The 18,942-nt window shown below is 35.1% G+C and overlaps 1 protein-coding gene across 5 annotated transcripts in view; it reads left to right on the top strand.

The window, feature by feature from the left end:
• The window catches only part of LOC109614129 (uncharacterized), a 48,873-nt gene extending 33,282 nt beyond the window's left edge, over positions 1–15,591 (top strand). For 4 of the 5 annotated variants that reach the window (XM_059131608.1, XM_059131607.1, XM_059131606.1 and 1 more), the window contains one exon: positions 13,945–15,591. In XM_059131608.1, the coding sequence (XP_058987591.1) occupies positions 13,945–14,903 (959 nt within the window). In that variant the 3' untranslated portion in view covers positions 14,904–15,591. The remainder of the gene's footprint in view (positions 1–13,944) is intronic. The other variant, XM_020039430.2, reaches the window with a different exon arrangement.
• The last annotated feature ends 3,351 nt before the right edge of the window (positions 15,592–18,942 follow it).

The following is an 18,942-nucleotide window of genomic DNA, read 5'->3' as shown; positions in this document are numbered from 1 at the left end:
CACACAGCATAAAATGTAAACAATCATCTCGTTTCTGATTGGTTGAAACAAATTTGCCGCAAACTTTAAATGTCATGTCGAATATATATTTTTCGCCTTAGATGCCAATTTGACATTTGAGGGTACCACAAAAGTTGCTTTGTTGTAGCAATTCGCCGATGCAGTTACCTGTTAGATCTACCTTGATATGCACATTTCTGCTCGGACAAATTCGTGTAGCTAAAACAAGCAGAAATGTGCACCACTCAGCGCCATTTTTTTCTCGAGAGAGCTGCAAGTTTTGCTGGTTTTTGGAGTACGGGAACGCGTTGTAGCAGAATTAGTACTAATTAGTTCTAATTTGTAGGTTCTGGAACACAACTATTAACATTGTTCCTTTGCTTTTGTAAATAGAATTATCAGGGGGGATTTAACGTAACTCGATTCGAAAGTAAATTATATTGAATGCGAATTTTTCTACCCTCTCTAATTTGCAAACACATTTTCTACTTTCGGATTGTCATATCCGAGTATAGGATAGTTATACTCTACTTTCGGATTTGAATAAGATAAAGAGAAATTTAGTTAGGACTAAAAATTACTCTAGTGTGAATTGGGCAAATGGTGAGCGTGGTCGTTATTCACAGCAAGGATGATTTTCAACAGCCTGCAGCATGGTAGAAGAATACAGGTAGATGCATCAACGCTTGGAAACATTGGAAATTTTAAAAGATACAGATTCAGTGTCAGAAGTAGAAAATATTCCAAATTATGATGAAACAGTAAGTAAATTAACCATGAAAGAGTAAGTAATGCAACTTTATCGGATCAAGATGAAGAAGAATATGATCAAGAATCTGCTGAAACTTGTAGAAGCAGAAGAGAACGAAGACGTCCTTTTAGATTCTTAAGCCCTTTCTTTTAAGTATTTTCTCTATGGTTCAGTTTTTAACCTTTACTTTATGAAAAGGCCTTAGACTATTTTCCTAACAATTTCGCAACGTCTGAGTCTTTCAGTAGTACTTTACCAGATATTTTTGGTAAACCTGACTCTCAAAAATATAACAAAGCTGTGGAAGATGAATTGGATTTTATGTAATCCCATGGTAGAATAGTACAGGTAAGAGCAAGTGTTGGTGTACAACAATCGTAACAACAACCACACACAAATTTGTTTTTGTATGTGATACAAGTGTCAGAGTTACGTATCCAAAATTTTAAACAAAATAATAAATTCTCTATAAATTATTTTAATTTCAAAAATAAGTTATTTTTTTTGGAATTTGGGTTATTAAATTTAAAATTCAGTAGTTCCTCAATTATCTAATTTGAATGCTTTATTATCATTCCCCTTAATGTATAATACGCGTTTTCAACAATTTTTACAAATTTAAATAATTTTTCATTCAACATTTTCAATTCAAAAATTGTTTTGGCAGTTCATTTTCCCAGCAACCGAAATGAAACTTTTTTCAAATCAAATGAAACTTTTAGATTTATAGATGAAAACATAGCAAAACATTTTTAGTACGTTTAAAATTAAATCAACTAATTATAACTAATATATAGTTAAATATGAATTTTTATTGGTTAATAATATCTATATTTTTATATTACTTCTTAAATTTTCAATTATTGTAATAATAACTGTTCTTTATTGATTTGATATAAAATATTTCCATATTAAATATTCTTAATACTTAACGCTAAAAGATCTTTAACTATATATTAGTTATAATTAATTGATTTAATTTTGAACCTCCTAAAAATAAAAATGTTTTGTAATATTTCTTTCTATAAATCTAAAAGTTTCATTTAATTTGCAAAAATTTCATTTGCAAAAGGTTTCACTTCATTTCCACTTCAAAAGGTTCCATTTCCGCTGCAAAAATTTCCATTTCAATTGCAAAAGGTTTCATTTAATCTGAAAATGATATATATCGGTAGCTCACCATATTCGGTATTTTGATGATTGCAGCAACATTGTTCACCAGAATCGTTTCAAATTTCGTATTGGAAAATCTTAATCATGTGGCGGTACCTCCCGATATTCTGTATTTTCATGATTTTAGCGACATTATTTACCGGAATTATTTCAAATTTCGTATTTGAAGTTCGCGTATAGCTCCCATATGACGGTACCTCCCAATACTCGGTATTTTTATGATTTGTGCAACATTATTCATCGGAGTTGTAATAAGCCTTCATATAGTCTCCATATAACATTTTTCATTTAAGTTTTTTGATTTTTTTCAAGTTCTTTCCATGTGCTGGAGGGCATTAATAGTTCAGCCTGTCGAATTTAGCTCCTTTTTTATATGTTTGTTTTATGTTTTAATTACTTTTTAAAAACATTTTATTAAAAATACTAAAGTAGAGCAAGGACCGTCAAGTGGCTCATAGAGACCAGATCCGTTAACTTTTTTTGAACATGATTTTAGATATTGCATGGGCCCGATATTACCCAGTCAAAAATGGTGAGCTGGGCCCATCGGAAACTAGTATTGGATTAGGTCTGAGGCTTAATTACCTTATGGTAGACTTCAGGGCCTAAAACCACAGAGACCGCGGATGCTTCGCAGAACCGAGCATCGGCAAGTTGAAGGCCAAAATGATGGTCTTTCAGGCCCTCGGACATAAACTAGGAAGGAGATATGAGGTGCGACGGTTTATCATTCGCGTTGACAAAGAAATGCGTTGCGACGGACAACTGACAGAATCTTTCTGGACCCACATTCACAGGGCACCGTCCAAGGCAGTCAGCCAAAGACCGACAAATCAAACTATGACCCGTACATGGGTCCAGATGTGCCTTGACAGGTATTTTTGAACATGATTTTAGATATTGCATGGGCCCGATATTACCCAGTCAAAAATGGTGAGCTGGGCCCATCGGAAACTAGTATTGGATTAGGTCTGAGGCTTAATTACCTTATGGTAGACTTCAGGGCCTAAAACCAGAGAGACCGCGGATGCTTCGCAGAACCGAGCATCGGCAAGTTGAAGGCCAAAATGATGGTCTTTCAGGGCCTCGGACATAAACTAGGAAGGAGATATGAGGTGCGACGGTTTATCATTCGCGTTGACAAAGAAATGCGTTGCGACGGACAACTGACAGAATCTTTCTGGACCCACATTCACAGGGCACCGTCCAAGGCAGTCAGCCAAAGACCGACAAATCAAACTATGACCCGTACATGGGTCCAGATGTGCCTTGACAGGTATCCGGTTGGTGCCCAAACGACCTGTATACTAGCGATGGACCAAGCGTAGCTACAGACTGGATGGCGTATACAGGCCGGGGTGCAACCAAATGCGCCGCATTATGTCGGGGAGCGATGGCGGGACCAAGGATTGGGAGTTGGGAAGTGGTAACGAGCGGACGTTTCGAAGATCTACGCTTGCGTAGATTTTGGACGTTTTAGCGCACAGGCGTTATATGTTTGCGAGAAGGCTGATGGAGCAACGTATGATGTTGCTTGTTGAAAATAGTACAACGCCGACTGGTGAAATCTCGAAGAGAATGCGTTGGCGCAAAGGGACCTTCAAATAATAAGATAATACTGTTCTCTCCGGTGGGAGGGCAGCCGTCATCTGAGAGTAAGACCTTTTTTATGTCCAAGAAACATATTTTTTTTTAGTAATGGTGGTTTTAATAAGGGACGTGAGTTGTGGGACCCAATATTCAATTCGAATGATGCGTAACATCAGTTCATTTCAACAATGGATGGAAAGAATATGTATGAATTGCAGTAGTAATTGTGTGAAACGACTTTGGCGAGGCAGAATAATGGGTTGTCTTTCTGTGTAAGACAGAGTAGGTGGTTGTGACAAGCATCTATTAAGCCTAATTACCCCGAATTCGTCCAGAAATGGATTTAAGGGTAAAAGAGAACTCTTTGCATTTAAGGGAACCTTATCTGACAAAGACTGGCACTCATCTTTTTGAGATAAAACTGCCAGACGTAATCTTACCGCTTTAATGTCCGAACTTGTAAGGGCCTTCTCATGATAAATGTGACGACCTCTATGAACAGGATGAGTCCGTTGGAAAAATCTAAAAATATAGGAAAGGACTATCTAATGAAGATAAGTCTTCTATGGAGTCGCAATAATTATTGAAAAAAGAGACATAAGTCTTGACAGCAATCATTTCAATTTCAAGCTGAGAAAAATTGGATAAATCATAATGAGAACTTTTTTGGCGTAGACAATGTGGCAAAAATAAATCAAGCTGATCATTCCAATGTATACCTAATGGCTTGGAACTGCTAGCTTCCACATATAAAGAAATGTGTAGAGGCAGGAAGATTTTGTAAAATAGAACGGTAATTTGCTGTCCACTTCCTCAAATCAAATTTGGCGGACGAAAGAGCAGATCTTAATTGAGCGCGAGAATTTAAAGCTGTACGCAAGACATGATATCCTGTTAGAACGTCGTCGATGTACATGCACGTACGTAGTATGTGTGCAGCGAGAGGATATTCATCGTTAGTATCGTCAGCTAACTATAAAAGCGTCCGTATGTCACCCTCCGTATGTCACACTGAACAGGTTTTTGAGGAGAATCCCGGAAAAGTATTCTCTGTAATGGAGAATGTGCCGGTTCGACACGAATTTGGCGATACATCTGATAGTTATATAAAAATTTGAATAATCTCCACCTAAGAATAAGGAATGCTAAGTCATTTAGTCATAATCATTTAGACTTTCAGACTATTAGGGAGCCTAATAGCCTACGAAATAGAGTGTGATGTATTTTCTTACATTTACTACAATTATATGTGGTTGACTAAATGTTTAGGGCACAAACAATTTAAACAACACTTATGTCACCTGATAGAGTTAATTCTTTCAGGAACAGATATGATGAAATTGCCGTGGACATAGAATGAATGTTTTATTGGAGGGTTCAGGGGATGACCTAGATGACGAGGCGTAAAATTAGGAGATCGGCTCTTGCCAGCATTCGTGGAATGTGAACAAACTTCCTTACTACTTGGAGGTTTGACTTTGTCAATACCTCTAATGTCTCGAAGACAGGTGGGAGTTTGGATGCGAAATATATCCAAATTTTTCCAGGAAGACAAGGCAGATTTATCTTGATCTAGCGAACCCGATGCGCTGCGCTACCCCTTTTGATTTTATATGCATTGAAAATCTTATATACGAATATTTGTTAGTAAAAAAATTAAACAAATTCAAAAATTTAAAAAAAAATTAATTATTGTAATACTTTTATGCGTAAACAAACAAATAGCTCGGTCTACCAACGCGTGAACATGCCAGGCACAGCTAACCATGAGGAAACAGGAACATGTTAAATTTAGTCCGCATACACGAAGAGTTTGTCTTTCGGACTTATTAATATCATAGCAAAAGCCAAACGTGTAGGAAACTTCAATCTTTTGAAGTTGAATGGCATTTCTGTTGCAATTAGAGAATTCGAGGTGACAACATTCTTTCCCGTTATAATCGTATCCTCAACTAAATCGTTGTGTAGTTGTTTACTGTTAGTCTAATACCATTGCAAAGGCTTTGTGGGTAATACTTTTCAATAAAATCATACCCCAATCTGAACCGATTTCAATATAATTTGAAAACAAATTACTTTTACATTAAATTCCGTCACACCTTCCATATTTCATTGAAATTGGAGATACATACCGTGCATCAAATGTGTGAAATCGGCCGAGAATATATATATGGGAGCTATATACAAATCTTGACCGATTTATATATATATATATATATATATATATATATATATATATATATATATATATATATATATATATATATATAATATATATATATATATATATATATATATATATATATATATATATTTCGGCCGATCTCATGTATGTTATACACCAAACACGTTATACACCAGAACTGGTTTAATGTGACGCGAACACAAGTTTCCCCTTCGAGTGACAAGTGAAAGTGTCTGCGTAAAATCAAAGTAAAAATTAATAACATTAAATTGAACATTAAACAGTGAACATTCAACAACACTAAACTAAACAAGAACATACAACACGAAGGTGAAAAAACTTACAAACTACTTACATGATAAAACTTATAAACTACTGAATAAAAAAATGTCTAAATTACAAATACTTAAAATCTAAAACTAAGAAAGTAGTGGATTAAAAACTATGAAAAATTTTATAAAATAGATAAACTTAAGAGCTATTGAATTAAAACCTAAGAACTAGTAAATTAAAAACTTCATATAAATTACAAAACATAAAAACTAATTTTACCTACTCCTAAATTGCACTAAACCCCAAAAAAGTTATTGAAAAATAATACTAAATAAAAACCCGCAATAGAAAAACACAATAATTGTTATAATTTATAAAAAGACAAAAAGGGCAAGAAAGGTAAGCCTAAAAACATTTGGTCCTCCAGAGCCGGATCAAAAAAGTGAAGTTTTATAAATTATTAAAAACAAAAAAAAAAAAAGATTACATCGAAACAAAACACAGGAACAGTGTGAAAAAGAACAGTGAAAAATACAGTGGGGTGCAAAAGAAAAAAAAATGTGCCAAGTTAAAAAAGTTAAAAAAAAAAAAATAAACTTTGGAAAAAAAAATCACAGAAAATAGACAGTGCGCAGGGCAACAAAAAGTGAAGTTACACAGTGAACAAAAAATAAAATTTTTTAAAATTTAAGAAAAATTAATTTTTTCTTCAATTTTAAAAATATAAAATCTAAAAAATTAATATAAAAAGTGGCATTAAATTCTTTATACATTAAAAGACAACACGAAGTTTTACAGAAGAGACGTTAAAAAGTGATATACAAGAGACAATATACAGTGACACAAAAAAACAACCACAAATTTCTTTTTTGACACAAAATGGCATTTCGGGAGCAGCCAAATCTTCAATATTTGCATTGGCCCGCATATTCCCATATTTTGCAAGATAACTTTGACACATATTCAAAGCTGCTAGTTGCCCACTCAGACACTGTGAAGGAAAATTTTCCATTTGGAGCCATTTTTGTGGACGGAAAAAAAATTGGCAAACAAGCAAGCGTCTGGTGGACAGACATACATTTGAAACTTAAACTACAAATTTATTTGAAATTTTGGAGAACAAATTTTATATCGGAGTCTGGTGGACAGACATAAAATCGATCCCATATATCTACAATTTTTTATTTTTATTATAATTTTAACCTTTTATCCCATTTAGCACAATAGCTATTGCTCGAAGGAGCTAAAAAAAATTCTGTGACCCAAAATTAATTTCTTGCATTTTTCGCAGAAATATTTTGCTGGTATACTTTTTTTGATTTTGTGACACATAGCACGACATCTTTTTGGGAAAAAATTTCTTCCTTGACATTTTTTTACAATTTCTTGAATTTTTTGCATTTTATTAAATTTTATGCTGAAAATATTTGGATTTTGACCCAAATTATGTTCTTTTGAAATATTTTGCTGGGACATAAATTTTTCCGCTGAAATATTTGGACCTTGAACCAAATCAATTTTTTTGGACATTTTTTGGAAATTTTTACTCAAATTTTTGGATTTTTGACCCAAATTATTTGTTTGAAATATTTTTGCTGAAATATTTGGATTTATAAATACATAATTTTCTCTAACTCTCGTTGCGAATTTTATCGGAAAATTTGGCGAATTTAGAAAATTTGTTAAATCAGACAAATTTGCACAGCAACAATCAAAGCTATTGGCATTTTATAAAACAAAATTTCAATTTCTTGAATTTTTTGCATTTTATTAAATTTTATGCTGAAAATATTTGGATTTTGACCCAAATTATGTTCTTTTGAAATATTTTGCTGGGACATAAATTTTTCCGCTGAAATATTTGGACCTTGACCCAAATCAATTTTTTTGGACATTTTTTGGAAATTTTTACTCAAATTTTTGGATTTTTGACCCAAATTATTTGTTTGAAATATTTTTGCTGAAATATTTGGATTTATAAATACATAATTTTCTCTAACTCTCGTTGCGAATTTTATCGGAAAATTTGGCGAATTTAGAAAATTTGTTAAATCAGACAAATTTGCACAGCAACAATCAAAGCTATTGGCATTTTATAAAACAAAATCCTCCTTTCATAGGATATTAAGAGATTTTAAGTAAAAATTTTGAAACATTTGTTCGACAACCCAACACACATTTTTTTCCTTCGTTGAAATTTTTTTTTGGATTTTCTGAAACTTTTTGGAACATTAAACTTCTCTTTGACTATCAAACTAGACTCTCGTGATTTGCAATTCTCGTTTACACACTTTGTTTTAATAAACTTTTGGATTATTTGTCGATATGCAAAGAAAAAAAATCCTCCTGTAAGTGGACTTTTAGAGATTTTATTTTCCTTTTTGCTCATTTTGGCTAAAAGTTCACTTCTTCTGGCAACCCAACAAACATTTTTAATCAAACCAGTCCGGCGTCTAATACAAAGAATTTTTTTTTAAATTTTTCAAAAATTTTGAATTTCTTGAAAGGAAACGAAATATAATTTGACTCAAACCAATAAGATAATATCGTTTTCGTCGACAAAAATTGGAGAGAGAAACTTATCCTCATTTTAAAAATAAAAATTTGGATAAAGGTTTAAATTCTAAACCAAGTTAGTCCTATTCATTGGGCAACTTTTCTTTTTTGTAACAAAACAAAAATTTCGTAAAGGTTAACGCTCAGCTTTCAAAATGGATAAAACTTTAAGCGATAAATTCACAAATTGCGTCAACGATTTTTGGATTATATTTAAATTTTTTCAATAACCAAACCTGATGACACGGTTCATACATTGGAAACAACACGAATGGAATTCGACTCTGCATGGGACCAGGTCAAAAGAGCATACATAGACTGCCGGGATTATGTTCCAGAAGAGGAAGGAAAGCCGATCGATAAAAATAAACTGAGGAAGCACTATATGGATACTGAGTTCAATAAATGGACAAATTCAAAATCTTTTGGATGAAAAGACACAGAAAAAAATGAAAAGAGAGTCAGAGATGTCACAACAAGGAAGGGAAGTGGATTTTACTAATGTAACGCGGCTACCTCCATGCGATACCGTCACTTTTAAAGGTGGTTACAGAGAATGGCCGACCTTCAGAGATCTATTTTCAGCAATTTATATAAACAACTGAAAATTAAGCAATGTCGAAAAATTATTCCATTTAACGCAAAAGACAGTAGGAGAAGCTAAAGAAATTACATCACATGTCCCACTAACTAATGATGGATTTACATTAGCATGGAAAAATCTCACAGATCGTTACGAGAATAAACGAATGCAAATTAATGAAGAAATCAAGGCACTTTTTAATCTACCTGGAGTTTCTACTGAATCAAGTCACACTATACAAAAACTACAACGCACTGTTAATAGCAGCATTCAGACACTGGGGATGCTTGATGTCGATGTTAAAGGATGGGATCTGATTTTAATATACATTTGTTCAACAAAATTACCTAGAGACTTTTTAGAAGAATTCGAAAACTCATTAAGCGATTGTAAACAAATTCCAAAATGGGAACAGTTTGACGCTTTCTTAACAAACAAATTCAAAACTTTGGAATCATTTGGAAATATAAAACCCTCTACATCGAAATTTGCTCAACAAAAACCAAATAACAATCACACGCCTAGATTTTTGAAAACATTTCAAACAAATGTCTCAAAAAATACAAACAACTTTGGAGGGAGACCTACTAATGTAATATTACCTCAACAAAATAAGCCGAAAAACACTCAATCTTGTCAAGTCTGCAAATCAAATCATTTCATAAGAGATTGCAGTGAATTTTTGAAAAAGAGTGTGAATGACAGAATTCACATCGTGAAAACTTCACACTTATGCTACAATTGCTTGTCATCAAATCACGGAGTAACGGATTGCAAAAGTCGCTTTGGCTGCCGTATTTGTACTATGAAACACAATACTTTGTTACACAAGGGAACGGAAACCCAAACAACTAACTCATACCTAGCTCGAGTGGAAGCACGACCTAGTACTAGTGCTGCTGCTCTTACCAATCAAATACAGTCCACTACAAACCTAGAACCAACTACTATTACTACTTTAATCCACCAAGATAAGCAAATTTGGGAGCGACAATCTGGAGGAACACTACTTTTCACAGCAATAGTACAAATTGAAACCAAAGGACAACTTTACGATGTCCGAGCTCTAATAGACTCAGGATCACAATCCACCTTTATTTCGGAAAAGATGAAAAACTTTTTGACGTTACCTACACGGAACAACTTAGTTCATGTCACTGGCTTAAGTCAATTTGTTTCTAAGACTTCAACGAAATCTTGCTTGTTTACTATGAGATCCAAATACGACCCTAGCTTTAAACTGGAAGTCTGGGCTCCAGTTTTAAAGAACTTACCTTCAAATGTACCACCACAAAACTTAGATGAATCTCAACTTCGAGATGTAACAGCATTAGAACTGGCTGACCCCAAATTTTACGTCAGTCAACCAATCGATTTACTTATTGTATTGGACATTGGCCCATTAATATTTACAATTGGAACTCCAATGAAAACAGTTGGATCAATTTTAACTCAAAAAACCAAATTTGGATGGATAGTTGGAGGACCCATACCAGAAAGCATCCTTCAACGAAAACAAATATCACTTCTAAACACAACATCGATAGAGAAAGTACTTACACGTTTTTGGGAGGTGGAAGAGACCCCTAAAAACGTTTTACGTTCAGAAGAAGTCCAATTTTGTGAACAAAACTTCATTGAAACAACAATACGAAACAATGATGGAAGATATGTGGTGACTCTCCCATTCAAAAAATGCGAAGAATTGGGGAATTCCCGAAACATCGCCCTAGCTCAATTCTACAGAATGAAAAAAAAACTTATGAAAACACCAGAGATCAAAGAACAATATGATGCCTCAATACTTGAATACTTAGAACTTGGTCATATGAGGAAAATCAATCCGAATGAAATAGATAAAATGCCAAATTATTATTTACCACATCACGCAGTGATAAAACCAGATCGACTCACAACGAAGTTAAGAGTCGTATTTAACGCTATTGTCCTTCATCAAACAAAACAAGTCTCAATGACATACTATATCCTGGACCCATTCTTCAACAGGATTTAGTATTGCAAATTTTAAAATGGAGATTCTTCAAATATGCCTTCAATGCAGATATAACAAAGATGTATCGCCAAATACTTTTGGATTCAAAGCAAACAAAATATCAAAGAATTCTATTTAGAAAGTCTCCGGAAAACCCAGTAGAGGATTATGAGCTGCTAACAGTTACATTTGGAGTTAACTGCGCACCATATTTAGCATTGAGAACTCTTCTTAAACTAGCAGAAGATATAAAAGAATCATACCCTAGAGCCGCAAATATAATTTTGAATAATTTGTATGTTGATGATGTATTAGCTGGCGGCCATACTGAAGACGAATCGATCAAAGCCCGAAAGGAATTAACTGCCGCTTTAGACTCTGCTGGTTTTACACTAATGAAATGGGCGTCAAATGATCACAAAATAATAAAAGATATTCCACATGAATATTTATTACCACTAAATTGGTTAGACATTTCCGAAGATGCTTCTACTAAAACCCTTGGAATTCGGTGGAATATCTCAGGCGATTATTTTTCGTTTACACCACCTTCAATGGAAAATAAAAATATTTCTTCAAAAAGAGAAGTTTTATCAACTATAGCTAAATTATTTGATCCATGTGGATGGCTGGCACCGGTGGTCGTCGTAGCCAAGTTAATAATGCAACAAAACTGGCTAGACAAAATTGACTGGGATGATCATTTGAAGCCAATAACTCAGATGAACTGGAACAATTTCGTTAAAAATAGCAAAGATATTGAATATCTCAGATGGATGCAATACATGCTAGCTGGTTCTGTAAAGATTCATGGATTTTGTGACGCCTCGGAAAGCGCGTATGGAGCCACTTTATATATTAGGGTGGAAAATACTGACCATAAGACACATACATTCTTTTTAGCAGCAAAGACTCGTGTCAATACCCAGACTCGAGTTATGCGGGGCAGTATTACTCTCCAAGTTAGCTAAATCCATTGTAAATAGCCTACAAATATCAAAATATTCGACACAATTTTGGACCGATTCTACCATCGTCTTAGCATGGTTAAAATAGCCTCCTTGTCATTGGAGCACATTTGTGGGAAATAGAGTCTCGGAAATTGCCGATAATGTTGGACACGAAAATTGGAGACATGTTGATTCGGAAAATAATCCAGCGGATATTGCGAGCCGTGGATGTTCTCCCGCAGAGCAAAAGACTAGTGATCTCTGGTGGCAGGGACCTCAATGGCTCAGAATGCCAAAAGACCGTTGGCCATCGTATGAAATCCCAAATGACACAAATTTCGAAGCCAAAACGCCAAAGGTCATGACTCTTTTCGCGGAAAGAGATGACCCTTTAAAAAATTTCTCCTCATTATCTAAAGTTTATCGATCATACGCATATGCCCTAAGACTCTGGAAAAATACTGGAGCAAATAGGCAGCACCTTCGCACCCCATCAAAAGACCTTACTTCAGATGAAATCCAAGATGGAAAACGATCTTGCATAATTCGTACCCAGAAATTGGTATATGCAGACGAATGCAACGCACTTATGAAAAAGACTCAAATTTCTCCTTCAAGTCCTCTGTTGACACTCAAACCGTTTATAGACACAAAGGGTATTATTAGAGCAAATGGCCGATTGGTACAATCGCCAGCCCTTACCTATAGCGAACGTCATCCAATAATATTACCACATGGCGCAAAACTTAGCAAATTATTAGTCGAATTTACTCATAAGGTTACTTTACATGGGGGTAATTAATGACCCGAGTATTAAGGTCCGAATTCTGGATATTTGGACTCAAGTCGCTTATCAAACAAACCATACGAAAATGTCGAATCTGCTTAATTCACAAAAAACAAACCCAAACACAAATAATGGCTTCGCTACCACCCGAACGCACTTTTCTTTCTCGACCCTTCACAAACACAGGGGTGATTTTGCAGGACCCTTTAACATTAAAAGTTATTCAGTTAACATTAAAAGTTTATTACAAAAGGCTACGTGTGCCTGTTTGTTTGTTTCGCCACTAAGGCTATACATTTAGAACCCACAAGCGATTTGTCGACATATGCCTTTCTTGCCGCTTTTTCTAGGTTTATTAGTCGGCGAGGTCGTTCGTCTTGTATATTTTCGGGCAACGGAACTAACTTTGTGGAAGCGGTTGATCTATTAAAGCGAGATAGATTAGCTTCCATGAAAAGTATTCAAAATAGCACAATTCAAAATAATTTCACTCAAAATCTTACTTGAAAATTTGTTCCTCCTGGTGCTCCGCACATGGGTGGCTTGTGGGAAGCTGGCGTCAAATAATTTAAAATTTATTTGCGAAAAAGTATCCCAAGAATGAATTTTACCTTTGAAGAATTTACCACAATTTTATCAAGAATTGAAGGCTGTCTCAACTCACGACCCTTAAGTCCTGCTAGCGACGACCCAAACGACCTTTCCCTCTTTGACACTTGGTCATTTCTTAATAGGAACACCTATTCTTACCCCGGCTGAACCAGACATTTCAGATACAGATTTAAGCCTAGTCAATCGTTGGAAAAGACTCAAAGTTATTTAACAATACTTTTGCAACAGATAGAAGTTAGAATATCTTTACGAACTTCACAGAAGAACTAAGTGGAAATATGAAAAAGAGAACATCAAAGAAGAAGATTTAGTTGTCGTAAAAGATGATAGATTGGCTCCGCATGAATGGAAGTTAGGTCGTATCGAAAAAACGTATCAAGGCAAGTGGCAATATTGGCAGACCCATAACAAAATTGTCAAATTGTTTTCCGACTGACTAGTCGGATTCTCACTCAAAAAATAATTTAGTACTCGCCTTAATTTCTTTTCAGATATGGCCGCTTACTTGCCTAACCAGGACTGCCGTCTGGACGATCGCAACCGTAGCCCAGACTCACCTGCCCGTCCCACAACAAGAAGCGCCAATCGACCCAGACGGCCAATCGATCGTCCCAGTTCCACATCCCCTGAAAGACGTCAACGAAGTCGATCCGATGCAAGACCCCACCAACGCAAAGAAAGACCAAGCTACTGGCAATATTCATGTGGACTATGCCAAGAAGACCATGCCTTCAGTGCCTGTGAGAGGTTCCGCCGGCAGACGCCCTTTCAGCGGTATGAGACCGTGGAGCGTCGGGGGTATTGCCGAAATTGCCTGGCGAGAAGTCATTTGGCCCCCGACTGCCCGTCTTTAACTGGTTGCCGGAGATGCAACTGCCGGCACCATACCCTATTGCACGGGGCGTCTCAATTGGAAGAGGTATCCCTAAATATAGAAGCCGTCACCACCCCAGCTTTCGCATGGGACTTAGTATTTGTACCGACGGCTATGGTGCGCATAACGGCCGAGGGCATGGAGGGGTTCAGCATGTTTCGAGCCATAGTTAGCCAATCGGCGACGATGTTCAATATCTCGTATGCAGCTTTCCGTCGCTTGGGTCTGCAGTCGCGGAACTACAAAGGGGAGCGATTCACCACCTTCACCGTTTCGCCCCGCCGCACAAACTCTGATTGGAGTCTGAAGCTAAATGCTTTAATAATTGAAGACCTCCCCAGGCGCATTTACTCAGACCCGATATTAGAAGACCCCACGAGGTGGTTTACGAACTCTGCTCTTGCTGACCCTGATCCCAGAGGAAATAGTCCGATCGATGTGGAACTGGGAGCGGACACTTACTCTGCCATAAGGAAAAATGGATGCACCGCAGCTGGCATTGGAGATGTCCTGGCCTACAATACTCAACTGGGCTACGTGTTTGCTGGGCCAATCAAGAACATGCCGAGGAACTGAAGACCGAGGATCTTTATGGTATATTACAAATAAATACTTACACTTGTCATTCGAGGCCCAGAAAATGTTCATAAATTAACGCAATTTTGCCCAACACTGTTGGTTGGGTATTTACCGGCGGCTGCAAAGATTACATCGAAACAAAATGATGTAAATAATATACGCACCTACATACACACATACATTGATGCAGCTACCGGTAAATTCCAATGCTGAATTCCAATAAATAAGCATCGTCAACAACCAAAACTGGTTTAATGTGACGATGCAAATTGGACAATAGTTAGTTCTAATCGAATTACCGCCACGAACACAAGTTTCCCCCTCGAGTGACAAGTGAAAGTGTCTGTGTAAAATCAAAGTAAAAATTAATAACATTAAATTGAACATTAAACAGTGAACATTCAACAACAATAAGAACATTACTAAAAAAGAACATACAACACTGAATTAAAAAATGTCTAAATTACAAATACTTAAAATCTACTGAAATAAAACTAAGAAAATAGTGGATTAAAAACTATGAAACATTTTATAAAATAAATAAACTTAAGAGCTATTGAATTAAAACCTAAGAACTAGTAAATTAAAAACTTAAAATAAATTACAAAACATAAAAACTAATTTTACCTACTCCTAAATTGCACTAAACCCCAAAAAAGTTACTGAAAAATAATACTAAATAAAAACCCGCAATAGAAAAACACAATAATTGTTATAATTTATAAAAAGGCAAAAAGGGCAAAAAAGGTAAGCCTAACAACAAGTGCTATATCCAAATCTGAACCGATTTAGATATAATTTAAAGTAAATAATAAGTTTGACCAAATTCAATCACGTTCTGAATTTTGTTAATATTTGACATACACAGCGTGTTTGATGCATCAAATACATGAAATCGGCCGAAAATGTATATAATCTCAATCGATTTCAATATAATTTAACAAATAATTTTTTTAGATAAAATCCATCAAGCGTTTCGAATTTCATTGAATTTGGGAATACTTAGCGTGTTTGGTGCATCAAATGTTTGAAATCGGCCGAAAATATATATGGGAACTATATCCAAAGCTGAACCGATTTCAATATAATTTGACAAATTAATTTTTGTTCCCAATTCTGTTACTCATTCCAAATTTCATTGAAATTGGATATACATGGCGTGTTTGGTGCATCAAATACATGAAATCGGCCGAAAATGTATATGGGAGCTATATACAAATCTGAACCGATTTCAATATATTTTGGAAAATAATCTTTTTTTATATAAAATCCATCACACGTTTCAAATTTCATTGAAATTGGGAACACATAGCGTGTTTGGTACATCAAATGCTTGAAATCCGCTGAAAATATATATGGGAGCTATATCCTAATTGGAACCAAATTTCTTTCTCATATAACAAATTTGGAGGCTGTATCTGTAATCGATCAATAGATATGTGCATATAAAAAATATTTTTTTTAGAGGTATCTCCGATTCTGATGCTATATCTCCAGTTCCAAGTGGGATTTCAAAAACTTATATAGCCCATGTTACTTTCAGGCAATGTTGTAGTATACACGGAAATTTTCAGGAAAATCTGTTCAGCGGTTTTCGAGTCCATAAATTACAAACATACAAACATTTTCCTCTTTTATATATATAGATATTCTGTTCCCAAAGTGTTAGGCTATTTTTGGGTAGCCTTTGAAGACATATGAACACTAGAATAGGATCTCAGCTTTCAGTTTTATTCAGTTTATTGTTTAAATGCCACAGACGTTCAACGTCACTAATGTCAGTATTGTTAATATACACTGCCGAGAGTAAGTCTATAAATGTAGGCCAAGAAAGAAAGTCACCATTAAATATTTCTATGTCACAAGGCGGTAAATTCAACCTATGACCAGAAGTATCACCACCACAGTCGTCACCTAACCTTTTTTCTTCAGCAAAATAATTAAGACACTTGTCAAAAACCTTTTTTATCTTTTCCCATAACGTTCGAACCTCATTCTAAAATATATATATATATCGAGCTCTTCGTCCCGTTGGGAACTGAAGTTGGCATTACATTTAACCAAAGCACCAGTAGCTCGGATGAACAAAACTAGAGGTGTGGTGGCCGTTCATTTTAAATTAATGACCGTAATTAGGAAAATGTCTAAAGTATTCGTGGAAAAAAGTTTTTCACAAAACAAAAAATGTAATAAAAAGTTCTTTAAAGTACGTGATGCTTCAAGAAAATTGAAAATTGAATAATACACTGATTTTATAATAAGTCCTTGACTAATCGCAATAATATTTCGCAGGTACCGCAAAAGTATTTAGGTTTAAGGTGGTTAAACCACTCTGGATTGTGTGTGTGTATTGTATTGTGTTCGTCGTAAACAAAAATGAGAGTGACGGACTTGACACTTAATATTGATATTATTTTTGAAATGGACGGTTTTTTTTAAAATTGATTTTCACAACGCAAGAATCACTGTATGTCACTATTTATTTAAAATAAATAAAGATGTGTACATACCTGTGTTGCTGATATTAATTTATTTAAATAAATAAATGAAATAAAAATGTATAAATGATCGTTGATCTCTTGTGTTGGTTGTTGATCTATAATGCTGTTTTATTGAAAATTGTTCGTAAAACAATTATATGACCTTTTTCAGGATGTAGGGTTTGCTGATGCTTTCTGGCCGTGAACCAATTAGCGAGTACAGAATATGAACGTATGAAAAAAGCTAAGACGTCGCAAAGCGAGGTTTAAAAAGCAGCTCGTTACATTTCGTTACTACATTTGTATTTGTCTACGAATAAAATAAAGATGTATAAAAAGGGTGGTAGACAAAATGTTACGAAGGAATGAAAAAATCCCATGGGGAAGTTTTATTCAAAATAACTATGAAAATGGCTTTGAAATTATACAGTAACTGTCCCAGAATACTACAATTTTTTTCTTAAGTAGAGCTGGGCCTCTTTCCCTTTGTAATGAATTCTCATTGCCATCCACGGTTTTTCGTATGCAGTTTTCCTCTCTCGAAGTTACATCATTCTACGAATTATTTTACTAAGATCTCCGTTAACCTATTGAAATCCTTGTCTTTTTCATCTATGCTTAAGCATTCAATGTTTACTTGCTCTAGACTTTCTTTCACTAGGCTCCTAAGTTTCATCCAGTCAGTCTTGGATTTGTCCCGAAAAAATATTGGGTTCGGCGGCGGCCGTGTTAGTTAAAATCTTATAGGACAATAATCTGAAAAGGAGTGTTCATCGAAATTCACCAATTCTGAATCTCGTTAATGAAATTTTCTGAACAAAAAGTAATGTATTTTTTACAACGGTTGCCTTATTCCCAATGTTAAGAATTATTAGGTCGTTAGTACTTAGATTAGTGTTAGTATTACCCTGCGCAATGTGGTGTGAGTTAGTATCGCTATCTATCAGCACCTATCTTGACTGTTTTTTTGCTTTGCTCACCAGCCGCTAGAGTTCCGACATAGGTGGTAGTGTCACCGAGTCGAACGGTAGATATACTGACGATAGATATATGTTGCCGTTCCCTGCTTCATTACTGTTATATCCGATGTTGACAACTCTGAAGAGAAAAGAAAACATAATTATTTGTGACATATTACAATTTCTCGGTCGAGACCCTGTATTAACCCAGAAAAGTTTTTAGTTACAATGGTTTAGTCCAGAGACCCTGTATCTTACCTATATGTACAGGGTGAGATGAAATTGCAACCAACTTCAGATTGCTGTCATTTCTAAGCCACTCGTCCGACGGATTTTAAAATTATTCCATTGAAAGCTCATTATATTGTTAATAAGCGTACAAAAGCATTTCCGTGAAAAAAAAAAAACTTATTCTTATGGGTTGTCTTTCTGTGTAAGACAGAGTAGGTGTTTGTGACAAGCGTCTTTTAAGCCTAATTATCCCGAATTCGTCCAGAAATGGATTTAAGGGTAAAAGAGAACTCTTTGCATTTAAGGGAACCTTATCTGACAAAGACTGGTACTCATCTTTTTGAGATAAAACTGCCAGACGTAATC

This window comes from Musca domestica, unplaced genomic scaffold (genome assembly GCF_030504385.1).
Source record: "Musca domestica strain aabys unplaced genomic scaffold, Musca_domestica.polishedcontigs.V.1.1 9, whole genome shotgun sequence".
Taxonomy (NCBI): Eukaryota; Metazoa; Arthropoda; class Insecta; order Diptera; family Muscidae; genus Musca; species Musca domestica.
Note: the sequence above shows the minus strand (reverse complement) of the source record. Positions and strands in the feature narration are given on the sequence as shown.